This window comes from Cynocephalus volans, chromosome 4 (assembly GCF_027409185.1).
Source record: "Cynocephalus volans isolate mCynVol1 chromosome 4, mCynVol1.pri, whole genome shotgun sequence".
Taxonomy (NCBI): Eukaryota; Metazoa; Chordata; class Mammalia; order Dermoptera; family Cynocephalidae; genus Cynocephalus; species Cynocephalus volans.
In genome coordinates this window covers 71,322,107-71,337,892 of record NC_084463.1, presented here as the reverse complement: position 1 = coordinate 71,337,892, position 15,786 = coordinate 71,322,107, and the positions used below count along the sequence as shown (strand labels likewise).

The window sequence follows — 15,786 nt, the reverse complement described above, 5'->3', positions numbered from 1 at the left end:
ACCAGTGAGACCTCCAGAAGTTTGGTAAGATAATAATTTGAGTTAGGGCACTAAATTTATGGTAACTTGTTAGAGCAGCAATAGGAAACTAATATATTTGCCTAAGTTTTGAGAATAGCTTTAAAAATTTTACCTGGATGCTTTTACTAAATAAATTATAGTAGTGTTTACCTGCAATTTCTTTAAGGGAAAGAAATACATAAATGTTTTGAGTAAATACGTAAATATTTTTTTCCTGAGGTAGAAGCTTTTGTTTGTTCAGATTGCATCTTTCTTTTTATTCAATTAGCATGCAAGCTTGAAAATTAAATTTATGAATTTAACCTCATTTTTTTTTTTTTTTTTTTTTTTTTTTTTGCTGGTTAGTACAGGGATTGAACCCCAGATCTTGGTGTTATCAGCACCACACACCACCCAACTGAGCTAATTGGCCTTACCCTCAATTTTTGACAAGTGAATAAATAAACCTTTTTCACTAGGGAAATAATTAATGATTTTAAAAAAGCAAAATAGTTCATAGCAACCAAAAATTGAAAAGTAAGCATTTCACAAGTAAGAATATAAATAGAAGATGGCAATATAGTAGAGGTGTTAGGCTTAGTTGTGCAGGTTTTGCAGTGGCTAACTAGGAAGTTCCATTCAATTATAGTAGATTATATTCATTAGGACAATATTCAGTTATCAATGAGGTGTCTTAAGGAGTTAGGGAAGTCCTTTTCTACAGGTTATACCTGTTAAGAGGGACTTTGGCAAGAATATTAAACTATTCATATAAATTTTTAATTATTTGATATTCTTGGAGAAGATGATTAATTCCTGATATTAGTTTGATTCTTCTTCAAAACTTAATATTAAAGCCAATTAAGGAGGTTTAGGGGTTGTTATTATTGAATCTCTTATAATGTTATGTTACAGCATGTTTGCAGATCTGCTTTTTTTTAACTTGGTTTTTGATTTTGTTTTTGCAGGTTGCCATGGGTCAAGGTCAAGCTGACTTAGCAATTCAAATGCTAAAAGAATGTGCCCGAAATGGAGACTGGCTCTGTTTGAAGAACTTACATCTTGTTGTATCTTGGCTGCCAGTTTTGGAAAAGGTAGATTCAGATAAATGTGTACAAATAATATTTAATATACTCAATTCCAGTAATCTCCAAAGAGCATCAATATTCAAATGTCATGCATTATTCATTATGTTTTCATTATGTTTTTAAAACAGTATTTGATAAGAAATCATTTTAGATTTAAGTATTTTCTTCTTAAATATGTACATTTGTGCTCAACAAGATGGATCTTTTAATAGGAAGTCTATAGAAGGCATATAAGGGAAGCCACAAAATTATTAATTAGGATTGACAGGGAAGCTTAGAGAATTTTTCCAGAAGAAAAATAGGGAGATGCTTTAAAGGACTGCAGAAGACCTATTTATTCCAATACCTTCTCTTTATGTGATAGTTCTGTTGACCTGTACAGGGAAAAAAGACGTAAGGGGAAGTCAGAAGGAACTGTATAACTTCTAGGTGCTAAGGAAGCTGGAATGTAAACTGGAGCAATCATTTCATTTAACTCAAATGGCCCGAGGAGGAAAATAACCTTAAGACAGAACAAATCACTAGACAGGTTTTAAATGCAAACCTGGATTTGTCTAGTGTTCATTTAAGAGAGTAGAAAATGGTCTTTGGCAGTTAGAAATGACTCCAAAGAGATGTTCCTCTAAGGCTAAATGGGGTTTAGCTAAAGATAGGCAAAGAAAGGATATCATGATTAATTCCAGCAGCCCAAGTAGTAATACAGTGGTAGAGCTTTGCATGCTAATACAAGGAATGAAGAGGTGTCCTTGACAGTACTGGAAGGGCCAGGCAGGGAAATGTGGGTGAAATGGAGTTAGGTGGCTGGTTAGATGGACATGAAATACCCTGAGAACTGTGCAGAAGAGTTTGGAGTTTTTGTACTGGGACTCAGAGAGCCAAAGTGGGTCCTTAGCAAGAGAGTTAGTAATTAATTAATTAATCTGGCAGTAGTGTACAGAATAAAACGAAACAGAATAGAGTAGATTGAGAGAGGCCCTAGCGTAGTTGTAAGGTGTGGAAAATTTGTGCAGTCCTAGTAAATTGGCAATTACAGCACCTTCACAAAATAGGTAATCAATAAATTTTTAAATGAGTTTACAAATGAGTGAATGAATTGATGGACCACGGTGATTCATTGTAATCAAAAGAAGATATAGATTTTGGAACAGACTTATATATGAACATTCGTGTAATTCTTTTATTACAGTTTTCTATAAAAATCACTAATGTGTAAAAATATTGTGAAATATGAAATGTGAAAATTCATGTCTGAATTATGTCTTGTTTTAAAACGTATAAAGAAGACTGGTGAATACTTGAATCCTGCTTCCTGTTCCAAACAGTTGATCGATAACTATTAATCTATGCAAAACATATTATAGTTATTACCTTGGAAGCAAATCTTAATTAGAGCTTTTTGAAGCATATAGGGTGGATTATATTATAAAAGTTTGAAAATGATTGATTTTCTTTTCTCTCGTGTTAACCTAAATAGCAGAGAGAGGCCTTCTAAAAGAAAATGATATTTATTCAGGAATAGGGCATCATGATGGGAATACATGTGCCATATAGTAAACTATGTGCATATTCGGGGAGGTAAAGTAAGACAAAGGATTTTAAAAGCAGAAGAGAAAAGTCATATAATTTGTTTTGAAACAAAAAGAGCATTGGTTACAGGACTTTATTTCAGGAGTTGAAGTCAATTCATTAGTGAAAACGGTTTCAGGCAAGTATTTTTGTACATCCGGCTAGCTATCCTGGTGATTTGTGTAGCAAGTCACAGTTTGAAAAGTCCTTGGCAACAGTTTTTGTTACAGGCATACAAGTGTGCATAAGGGAGTCTGTAATAATAATAGTTGTTATTATAGGCATGTATGCACGCGGGCCCTTCCTTCACAGCCTTCGGCTTTGCTTTTTGTTAGATTTTGACAAATGTGACTCCCTTTTGATTCTGACAGCTTTCACGCTTGGAAAGGTAGTATGAATTGTTTTTGTATAAATTTATGTAAATCCAACTATATCACAAATGTATTGTTTCATTTACCCTTTAAAAATTTTTTTTAGATGTGCTAACCCAAGGCAAAATTATACACAAATTTTACATTTTAAGACTTTGAAGTGTAAATACATTTTGTCACTTATAATTTTAAGTAAGCACAATGTTTTCTGCCATTTTTTGGCCATCTTAGCTCTACGTTTCACATGATATTAAATGAATGTTAGGGTCTGACATTATAATTTTGACTTTACTCTTTTAGAGGTATCAAAATTTATTTTGTCATTCATTCATTCATTCATTCATTCATTCATTTAATTTACAGACACTTGCTTGAATACAGAAAAAAGCCAGGAATTGTGCTAGGTGCCAGGTACAAAATTGTGCTAGCTACAAATTTTGTACCTGCTTTCTAGGAACTAGATAGTTTAGAAGAGACAGACCACATTAATAAATAACTATATTGTGGTACAATGAATACTACTGAAGAGAATTTGAAAAATCATATGGGTGACTAATTCTGCTCGGGATTCTATTAGTGAAGAGTTGGAGAAGATATTCCCCTAAGACATGATGTTTAAGCTGTATTTTGACAGATGAGTAAGAATTTGTCGGGTTACAAAGAGAATATAGGCAGAAGGAATATCACGAGTAAAGAGAGGCATAAAAATCTGAATAAATGACTAAAATGTATAGTATGAGGGGCCTGGGTAGATGTATGGTGACGTATGTATCTCTATTTAAGTAGAATTTTATTGTTTTTGTAAACAAGGAATTGAATACCCTTCAACCTAAAGATACCTTTCGTCTTTGGCTCACTGCTGAAGTTCATCCCAACTTTACTCCTATTTTACTACAGTCAAGTTTGAAGATAACATATGAGGTAAGAAGATTTTAAATTTAGATCACTAATTGTATGAGAGCAATAATCTATACATGCTTTCTAAAGCTTTATAGAACAACCATCTATTATACAAAGTGTCCAAAAACTTCCTTTTACGCTTAGATGGAATATGATACACAAAAATAATAGCATATTATAAAGATATATTTGAATGTTTTTTTTTTCAAATTTTATTTTATAACTGTTTTTTAATTTTTATTGTGGTAAAAACACAATATAAAATTTACCATTTTAACCATTTTTAAGCGTACAGTACTATAGTGGTAACTATATGCACATGTTGTGCTATAGTTCTCTAGAACTTTTTCATCTTGTGAAGCTGAGCTTCTATATCTGTTGAACAACTCCCCATTTCTACTTTTCTCCAGCCCCTGGCAACTACCATTCTACTTTCTAGGAGTTTGTCTTTTTGTGATTGGTTTATTTCAGTTAGCATAATGTCCTCAACATGTTTTAGCATGTAACAAGATTTCCTTTTTTGAGACTGAAAAATATTTGATTGTATGTATATACCACATTTTCTTTTTCCATTCATCTATCCAATGGACATTTAGATCTTCTACTTCTTGGCTGTTATGAATAACGTAATGAACATAGTTGAGCATGTATCTCTTCAAAATCCTATTTTCATTTATTTTGGATATATACCCAGAAGTGGGATTGCTGGGTCACATGGTAATTCTGTTTTTAATTTCTTGAGGAACCTCCACACTGTTTCCCATAGTAGCTACACCATTTTATATTCCCACTAACAATGCACAATTTCTCTGCATCTTTGCTAATTTTTTTTTGTGGTTCTTTTGTTTTTCACATAGTGTTCATCTTAATGGGTGTGAGGCGATATCTCATTGTGTTTTTGATTTTTATTTTTCTGATGATTACTGATGTTGAGCATCTTTTCATATGCTTGTTGGCAACTTGTATGCTTTCTTTGGAGAAATGTCTATTCAAGTCCTTTGCGCATTTTTAATTGGATTATTTGTTTTTGTTGTTGAGCTGTAGGAGTTCATTATATTTTCTGGATACTAACCCCATAGCAGATATTTGGTTCACAAATATTTTCTCCAATTTTGTAGATTGCCTTTTCACTCTGTTGTGTTTGCTACAGAGATGTTTTTAAGTTTGGTTTAGTCCCATTTTCCTGTTCTTTTTTTTTTTTTTTTCCTATGCTTTTTGTTGTCATATCTAAGAGAACATTGCCAAACTCAATGCCATGAAGCTTTTCTCCTATTTTCTTCTAGGAGTTTATAGTTTCAGGTCTTATGTTTAGGTCTTTAATTCGTTTTGAGTTAACTTTTGTACATGGTATAAAGTAAGCATCCAGCATCCTACTTTTGCATGTGAATATACAGTTTTCATATCATTAGTTTTTGACATAGCTAAATTAGATTTTCAGTCCTTCCTTCCTTTCTTCCTTTCTTCCTTTCTTCCTTTCTTCCTTTCTTCCTTCCATCCTTCCATCCTTCCATCCTTCCATCCTTCCATCCATCTATCCATCCATCTGAATAAATGGCTAAATAAATAGATAAATCCCTCTAACATGTAGTGCTAGGCAGATCCCACCCAGACTTGATTCATCTAAACCTATATGTTTGTAATGATGTTCTATAAGTTGTCAAAGTCCTAAATAAAATAACACTGAATTAAAAACTTTTAAAAACTATTAAAGAAGTTCTGCTTGTATTTTCTCTCAATTTGTAGAAATGTCTGTTTTACGTAATTTTTTTTCTGAAGAAAAATAGCATCTTACTATTTATAACTAGTTGTTTTAGATCAGTACTGCTACTCCTATTTTTCGTGTGTAGGTGTTAGTCCCATTTAAGGAAGAAGAAGGATAAGGATTAATTCAGGAATGCAAAGATTATATTTAATATTAGAAATGTTAATTAAATGTTATTATAAGGTCTAGTAAGAAAGAAGCTCTCCAGAATCTTTTCTAGCTTCTCTACCAATATACCCTTCAACTAATCTATGTTCTAGAACTAAAATATATAAACACACATGCACATATATATTATTGTCTTTAAAAATTGTTAAATCTTCATTTAGTTTTTTTTTTTGTTTATTTGCCATAGTTGGTTAAAAATCTTTTTCCAAATAACTGATATCATACTTATGAATTTACTTTTTGCTTATTCTTTTTTTACTCACTGAATTTCCTTTTTTCCTGTATTATTTCTTAATTATGCTTTCTTTAGATTTTTTTTTGCTTTGTTCCTTCTGACTTCTTAAGCTGAATGCTTAATTGTTGTATACTCACTTGCATTAATATTAAAATTATTCTGTCTGTGAATTTGCAGTTGAATGTATTTTTGTATTTATCTCATAATTTTGATATATTTTTGTTTTGTTATTTTTCATGAATCTGTATTTGTGTATGATTTTCTTTATAATTTTATATGATTTATTAATTTACATGATCTTTATTATAGTGCCTTTTAAAAAACTCTAAGCTGTTTGGTTTTCTATTAACTATTCATGTTTTGTTGAATAGTGCTCAGAAAATTTGGCCTAGTCTATGATGATTTTTTTGTAACTGTTTCATAAACATAAACAGCTTTCATTTTAAAAATATAAATTTGGTAGGTACTTAGTACTTCGATAGTGTATTTTCTTTTTTTAAATAAAAAATGTCTTTAAGAAATAACAAGGATTGCAAAGGGAATGACTGTCCTTTGTAGTAGGTATTCTCTCTAAGAAAACTTTAAGTACCAACTTGAGTTATATTTATTCTTTTAAAATTAGAAACCATTTCAGAGAAAGATTTTACTTTTAAAATAACTTGGGCAAAGTTGTGTTATGTTATTTTTTTTTACATTAGAATTCTTTTTGGGGGATTTTATTTTGCTTGTTTTCCAAGAATTTGAAAATTTTCCTTTAGCACTTTTATTTAAAAATATAATATAAACAGATCTGGTGATATGGGAGAGTTGAGTACTAGTCCAATACACAATTTCAGTCCCTGGGTTTGTGTTTACAGTTAGGAGCCTAGCACTGTCAGGTAATACCCACTTTAACTTTTGTAGATTAATGCGCAAGGAAGATTAGTTGACATTATATATAAACAGTAATGTTGAAGTCCTCATGGAAATTCAAGTAGCAATTATTGGGGGAAAACTGGCATACAAAACTCAAACGCCTGCCACTTAATGATCAATATCATATTGGTATTGTAAATGATGATTCAGTTTCAGGAAAAAAAAAATGGCTCAATGATCACATAAAACTTATTTGATTATTTTGAATATTATTGGCTGTCCAGAGTTTTTTAAATGAAAAATTATTGTGGACATATAATCTAGATGAACTGTTCAATATAAGGAATTTAGAATTTTATATTTGTACATTTTGAAGTAACATAATAAAATAATTTAAGTCAAACTTGGTAAGTGGTAAAAATTTTTCTTCATTATAATATATTCTCAAATATAGTAAATATTTATTTGTAGGATTTTAAGCAATAAGGTGTCTGTTAATTTTTTTCTTAGTCACCTCCAGGCTTGAAGAAGAATTTAATGCGTACTTATGAGTCTTGGACTCCTGAGCAAATTAGCAAAAAAGATAATATATATCGAGCTCATGCTCTTTTCAGTTTTGCATGGTTTCATGCTGCATGTCAAGAAAGAAGAAATTATATTCCACAGGTAAGTAAGAACATATCTTGGACATATTCTAAGCTCTACTTTTTTTATATATTAGAATATTTTTGCAATTTAGTACGAATAGCTAGGATTACATTGTAATTTGGCTCATGATTCATAAATTTATATCTCCAATCCAATCTATTCTGCTAATCTTCTGACTGTATATACTTACATACTTCACATTTCATTGAATTAAATTATTTTATTTTATTATTATTATTATTTTTTTGTCTTTTTTTTTTTCGTGACCGGCACTCAGCCAGTGAGTGCACCGGCCATTCCCATATAGGATCCGAACCCGCGGCGGAAGCGTCACCGCACTCCCAGCGCCGCACTCTCCCAAGTGCGCCACGGGCTCGGCCCTGAATTAAATTATTAAGAACAATTTGTGACCCATCATAACCCTCAATGAGTATTAGGTATCATTTTTATGGTTTATATCTCACAGACATTTCAAACTTCAAAAACTAAATTCCCCATACCAGTTTTTTTAATGCCCTACTCAGTAAAAAGCATTGATATACATCTATTTCCTCAAGAGAGAAACCCAAGAGTTTTTCTTGGTATGTTTTATTTTTTTTCTTAACTTCCTTATCCAATCTATTATCAAATCCTGTTGATACTGCTTCTAAAATGTAATTCAAATCTCTGCATTCTTTTCACTATTTTTCCAGTCTTCATCACCTCTCACCCGTACTACTTTGTGAGCTAGCCTTGTAACTGCTCTTCCTGTGTTTTGTATTTAGCAGCCAGAATTATCTTTCTAATATGTAAGTTTTTTTTATTTCATAATTTTGCTTTAACCCCTTCAAATGGCTTTCTGCTGTACTTTGGAAAAAAATATGCAAATTTCTTACCATAGTCCAGAAGGAAAGACCTACCTGTCTTTCCAACCTTCTCTCAGTCCCCTGATCTCACTTGTGATCTACACTTCAGTCACAGTGCGGTCCTTTAAGTTATTGAATTCGTGAAGCTCTTTCTCACCATAGGCTTCAGCTATTATTTTTATCACAACCAATAAATGCATTTTTCCATTGCCATGCAGTCACAGCTGGTACTAATACTCTGTTCTTCTTGCCAAATGCCTATCTCACCCATATTGCATCATTCTCCCATCTTCAAAGTTTTTCCTTCTTTTTTCAGCTTTGCCCACTTGTGCTGGGAAAATCTCTCCTCAAACTGCCCTCCTCACCCTGCCCTCCTTTTAGCTTCTCTATTTCAGTTGCATGTCAGAATAAGAGCACAGGTTCTGGAGTTAGACAGACTTGGGTTTGAGTCCTCTAGAATTTCCTAACTGTGTGACCTTGGGTAAAGTACTTTAATCCCAGTAAACACCAGTTTCCTCAATTGTAGAATAGGAATAGTGATCTATTTACCTTTGTGGGGATTAAATGAAATAGTGTCTGTTTAGAAGTGCTTAACACAGTGACTGGAATGCAGCCTATCAATAAATATTTGTCAAACAGTTGAAACAGTAAGTAATAATAGCATTGTGTTTTTATGTAATTTGCATGCTACGCTCATGGGGAGGGTACACTTATTATTTTCGTTTTATAAAAGGGGAAAATACATCTCAACGATGATAATTAATTTACTCGAGGAATCACACCTAAAAAGTTGGAGTTCTGAACTGACCAGTCCCACCTTCCTCTAAAGCATTTGCCCCAACTTCTCTGACATCTGTCTGAAGACTAATATATCAATTAGATGAAGAATAGTGATAATGATGTACCTTTACTGAGAAAAGGAAAGTTATATTTTTAAAAAAATTAGATTTTAATGTGTATTAAGTGATACATGCACATGTTATAAATTAGAAAGCTACAAAAAGGTTTGCAATGAAAATTTAGTCTCTTCCCTCCTTATCCCCCTGCCAGCCAGTTTCTATTTCCAGGGTATCCACTGTTAACCATTTCTTGAGTGTCCTTCAGAAATATTATATAAATATACAAACATTTTATGAATTTATATTCAGTTATGTTTTTTGTAACTCAAATGGTATATATTACTATCACATTCTATACCTTGCTTTTTTAATCAATGTATGTTAGAGGTTGTTAAATATTAGTACCTATTTAATGCTTAATTTAAAATTATTATTTGTATTATATTGATGTACATGTTTTTTATCAGTTTTGTATTTTTGGATGGGCATACATATTCTTTCAGCCTTTGCTATTACAAATACACGTCATAATCTATATCCCTATGCTTGCTTCATTTAACAATTATTCATAGTGACCACTTCCTAAATTTGGAATGTTTGGATCAAAGACTATGTGTACTGTAAAAAAATTTATAAATATTACCAAGTTGCTTTCCACACAGGATACAGCAATCCACTTTTCCACAAAAAAATGTTTAAGAATGTCATTTTTTTCACACCGTAAGTTTGCTCTCATAAAAATCATTAAATTGGAGGTGAAAGGAGACAAAATATAGAACACTATTTAATTGCTAGAGACCATGTCATAGGGATTATATATTAAGTAACATTGACAGCAACAGTCTTCTAATTTGGGAGGGGTGATAAATACTGATCTTTAAGGTATTTAAAAACTTAAAAAAAAAATAAACTTTTTCACAAATAAGATCTAATAGAATGATAAAAAGGAATGTTATTAATAAGACTGTTTTGAGTTGGTAGAAAATTTAGTTAATATGTTATAGGAATCTTGTTAACTGTATATGGGTACACCTTCTTTGCAGATCTTTATTCATATAAATAAATAAATAAATAAATGTAATAAGTAAGAAGTTAAATCTCTTTTGTTTTCACAATATCCAGAATATTCTTTTTTAAAAAATAATTTTCTATATACTGTTGGCTCCCAAATTTATGCATTTAGCTCAGGTCAATTCTCTAAACTCTAGGTTTTTATATCTAACTACTCATTTGACTTATTTGGTTGGATGTTTAAAAAAATGACTGAAAATCCACATATTCTGGATCAGGTAGTACACTATAAGCTTCCTAAGAGCACAGATTGTGTCTCTTCTGTTCATTGCTATATTGTCATTGACCAAAACAGTGCTTGGTATATAGCAGATACTTCATAAGTTTCTGTTTAATGAGTTTTGTTTAAAAGTTTTGTTAAACGTATGTTTAGTGATCTCATATTTCTTCCCAAACATTGAATTTTTTTAGTATTCCACTTATTAATGAATGACCACCATCCATTTGAAAAAGCCATAGCTTAGAGGTCATACTTAACAGCTCTCCTCTTGGTGTCTTCACTCTCGATTATAGTCTAATACAAAAATTCTGTTTATTTTCTTTTCCTAACTAGTTCTCAAATCTGTCTGCGTTTGTCTTTCTGTCTATTCTAACCCCCTCATCAGGGTGACTTTCCCTCACTTCTTAGATTAGGTCAGATCTCCTTCTTATACCAGGTATTTTTTTTTCCATCAAATTTATTATAGTTTGTAGTTTTAGATGTATTTGAGTGATTGTCTCCACCCCACTTCTCCCTACATTTGACTGAAAGCTACATGAAGGCAAGGATTAGTTACGTTTTTGCTTTATTCTTAGATTACCAGAGCCTAACATACAACACACATTTAAGAAATATTTTTTGAATGATGGATGAATGAAGTTTGTGTCAGTATTCCTAAATACTATCCAAGTCTAAATATATTTTAGTTTAAACTTATTTTATTATATAGAACTAATTAGTGACAGTTAGTGGAAGCCACATAGAAATTATTTTTAATTATGTTTTACATTATTTTTTACACATGTAGAGCTCTCTGAATGTTGTTTTTGTATAGCATTTAGCTATTAGTTATACTTTATAATTATATTTAGTTCCAATATGAATGCTTCGAGGGTTCAATAGGAATGACTGTATAGAAAACAATGCTATATGCTTTAGGGCCTTCCTCCCCCAGCCCCCCCGCAGTATTTCTATTTTTGTGTTTATGGAGAAAATCCATAATACTGAGGGATAAAATTATAGGAAATATTTCAATGTGTACACAGTAAGCAGAATAAAAAATTTACTGCACCAATTTGTTTTCTCTGTCTCTGACTCTATTGCCACATACTTAAATGATAAAAACTAATATGGTAGTATAAAGTACTTTTCATGCTGTGGAGGTCAGTAAATTTGCTGTTTAAAAATTTTTTTGGTCACTTTAGATTGTGTATTGATTTTATTAAAAATTCTTGGGGTTTTTTTTTTTTAGTATATATTGAACATTTTCTTTAAGACTGTAAAACAGTGGTGCATACATATATATGTTTGAACACTGCTTAGTTTTTTACTATTCTTTAAATTTGTTTTGACAGGGTTGGACCAAGTTTTATGAGTTTTCTTTATCTGATCTTCGGGCTGGGTACAACATCATTGACAGACTCTTTGATGGTAAGTTTTAACTATGAAAATTTTCATCTCTGATGTTAATGAAAATTTTTATTTGAGTTCTTATTAACTATATGGTTTCTTCAAAAGTGGCTTAACTTCTTATCACAAAATTTGCTTTTTGCTTTTTATTTTGTTTTTTATGTCCTGACTGCCATGCCTATGGTATGTGAGGGTTCTTATATTACCTCTTGTGGTCATTGGTTTGATATAACCTATTAGGTTTCTGATTGATCTGTAGCTCTCAGGAAGCAAGAAAGACGTTGTCTTCACTTCGTGGCCTTCAAAAGTTCTTTGCTTCAATTGAGTTATTCAGATCTCTTTCAAGAGAACTGTTAAAATTCAGGAATAGAAAACTAAGTTCAGTGCCAAGGATTTGTGGAGTCATAGTTGAATTATTAAGTAGGATTCAGGAATCAAGGTACAAGGTACAAACAATAGATTGGAATAGTGCAGCAGAAAAGACCATCCCCTATGCTCTCTAGTTCTCTGCCTCCCTGAAGACAGTGATAGTCCAATCCCTAAAATTTATTGTGAATGGCCAAAGCAAGGAAGGGGACACTAGAGTTTAGACCAATGATGAATTAGAGAACAGAATACGTTGATAAGAATCTTAAACATAAAAGTGTTGCAAACAAATCTCTCAATTTCTGTCTCTCTGCCCCCAACCTGCAACCCGGTGAAACCACTCTTCCCTGAGTCTGCCCCATTACAGTAGATGGCACCACCATTCATGTAGTTGTTCAGACTCAAAGCCTGTGAATCACCCTGGATTCTCTTCTTTTTCTCATCCTCAAATATCCAGTTGTTTGGCAATTTCTGTCTCTTCCATATGCAAATCACATCATGATTCTATTCATTTCTTTTCAACTTCTTTAATGCCTTGGTAGTCCAAGCAATAACTGATCTTTTCACCTGATCTTCTTACTTCCACTTTAGCACTCTTTCAAACATTCTCCATACTGTAAACAAATTAATTTTTTTAGAAAAGCAAACCAAAGTGTATTAATTTTCCTGTTTAAAACCTACAGCCACATTTGTTGTCTTTCTGTTCCTCAAACAAGCCAAGCTTGCTCCTATCTGAAGGTTTTAGTAGGTGCTCTTCCTTCTGTCTGAAATGCTTTCCTCCTGGAACTTTATATGGCTTTGTTCATTCTATCATTCATTTTTCAGCTGAAGGATACCTTCTTCAGAAAAGGTTTTTCTCACCACTGAATCTAAAGTAATCTTCTAATCATTCCCTATTCCTTTATTTTATTGTTTTAATACATCAGTACTACGTAATATCTTCTTGTTTGTTTATTCATTATTTTGTTGCTCTCTTCCCACTAGAGTGTAATCTACATTAAAGCAAGGTCTTCATCTTGTTTACTGTGTATATCATTAACATCTGTAACAGTGTCTAGCCCCTCACAGGCATTCAATTCTTTGAGTTAATAGCATCAGAAATTATTCTGTGACTTCTCTTTGGCAAAAGGATAAGGATGAACAGCTAGGATATGGCCAAGTCCCAGTTTAATTTTTATGTGTCTGAGATAAAGAAAACTTTTAATGTAGTATAATATATTCAAAAAAGTTCTTAGAAGATTACAGCTCAATGAAATTTCCATAAACTGAACACGTCCATGTAGCCAGCACCTTAATCAAGAAATAGAACATGATCAATAGCACAGATTCCACTCCATGTAATGTTGCCTTCCAGTCGCTATCATCCCCCAGCTTCCCCCACCCCTGCTCCTGAGGTAAACACCAGATACCTAACTACATAAATTAGTATTGCCTGTTTTTGTAAAACTGGAATCATACAGCATATGTTTTAGTGTTTAAATTCCTTCAGTTAACTATATTTGGTAGATTCATCTGTAGGGTTGTATCTATTTGTGGTCCATTTATTCTCAATTCTCTATAGCATGCCTTGTGTGATTATATGTACCTCAGATAGCCTTGTGGGTAGTTTTCAGTTTGGAATGATTATGAATAATGCTGCTATATTTTTAGGTGAATATATAGACATATTTTTGCTAGGTATATATGTAGGAGTAGAATTGGTAGGTCATAGGATATGCATTTATTCATCATTATTAGTTAATGCCAAATAGTATTCTAAGTGATTTTTATGTTTATTTAAAAAATTTTTTGAGTTATACGTCAGAAAAGTGCACATAAATGCACAGTTCAATAAATTTTCATAAATTGAACCTAACTAGCCCAAAATAAAAGAGTAATCCAGAAGCACCTTACCTCTATTCCTTTTTAATATAAGACCTAACATTGCCCCACCTTGTGCAATGGTAACTACTTTTCTGACTTTCATGAGCTGTTGTTTTTAGTGTGTATTTTTACACAGAATTTTTTGGAGGATATACACTAATACTTTAGCTTACATAGAAACTTAGTAATTTTCCAAAATGTTTTTGAATATTTATCTGACTTTTATAATACCACTATGAGGCAAGTATTATTAGTGCAGATGCAAAAACCAAAGCACAGAGAATTTGAATGATTTATCAGTGTATTTTAAGCTTGTGATAGAATTAACAGCATCCTGTGATTTTTACATATATCATACCACTGAATTGTAAATAAAGAGCAGATGCTTTAAAATGATATTGAGTCTCATGATAAAAATCTAACTGTATAATCTTATGATTACAAAATTTCCTGATGTCAATGGACCTCCACAAATGTAGAATTAAATGCAAAAAAAAAAAAAAAGAGAAAAAGTTCTGTCAGAGGTAATTGTATAGAGATTAATAGCCATGTGACCTTGAGCAAGTTTCTTAATCTTTAGGCCTGAGTGTCCTGATCTGTCAAATAGGAATGATAGTAGGGACTGCCTCAGTTTGTTCAATTCTCGAGAAGTTTAAGTGAGAAAAGCCACATGAAGCATTTAACATTTAGTACATTTAATATATTGAGTGAAGCTATGAATAACAGTTGGCTGTTATTATTATTGCTATTATAATTTAAGTTCTGTTCATTTTCTTTTATCCGGAACAACATAAAATGTTTTTTGAGAACAATTGTTATTAGAAGAATAAGATTTTCTTATAAATGTTCTATAAAATATTTCAATTAATGGCTGCTTTTTTCTATTTTGTATATTGAAATGTACACTGTTTCTGTGTTCCTTAGGGACCTACTTATTAATGACTGTCCTTTCTGTTAGTAATGCATCATTTAGTGAATATCAAGGCAAAACTAGAAAATTGAATCTTGACAAAGTCCTCTGCTATTTAGCCACTGTTGATAGTAAGACATAGGCAGGAAATAACTTTAATTATTCCCCCACTGTATAGGTGTCCTTATCCTGCAGGAAGCAACCTAAATCACTTATGTCCAAAGGTAATGTTAAATTTTAACATTACCACTAAATTGTGATTACGAGGATGTCTCTGTTGCAAAATGAAATAATATCTTATAGAAAAAAGTCCCATCGTGGTTTTTATACTATATTTCTCTTCTATGAGAATAGAAAATGGATGGTTGACTAAGTAAAAAATCATATAGATTTTACATTTAGACATTTAGAAGAGTATAATGTGTGAAGGGGTTTTGTACAGTTTTCCTATTCAAATTATTTATGAACTGAGTGTTTTATCAAATGTTGAATAAAATCATATTTTTGATAGGTTCTTTTGAGAAGTTTCCAACTTGAGTAGGCAGTATTATGTGGAAGATAAGAGTACAGCTCTGGACTCAGAACACCTCATTACCATTTCAGATTTCTGGTGTTGTGTAACTCTCTCATTTTGGCAACCCAGCCTCCCTATGGCTCAATTTCTCTATCCGCACAATTGGATGATATTAC

The 15,786-nt window shown here is 31.9% G+C and overlaps 1 protein-coding gene across 2 annotated transcripts in view; it reads left to right on the top strand.

Moving 5' to 3' along the window:
- DYNC2H1 (dynein cytoplasmic 2 heavy chain 1) overlaps positions 1-15,786 on the top strand; it is a 321,263-nt gene that overhangs the window by 174,682 nt on the left and 130,795 nt on the right. For both annotated transcript variants that reach the window (XM_063092854.1, XM_063092855.1), the window contains 4 exons: positions 969-1,094; positions 3,836-3,946; positions 7,456-7,611; positions 11,903-11,978. In XM_063092854.1, the coding sequence (XP_062948924.1) occupies positions 969-1,094; positions 3,836-3,946; positions 7,456-7,611; positions 11,903-11,978 (469 nt within the window). The remainder of the gene's footprint in view (positions 1-968; positions 1,095-3,835; positions 3,947-7,455; positions 7,612-11,902; positions 11,979-15,786) is intronic.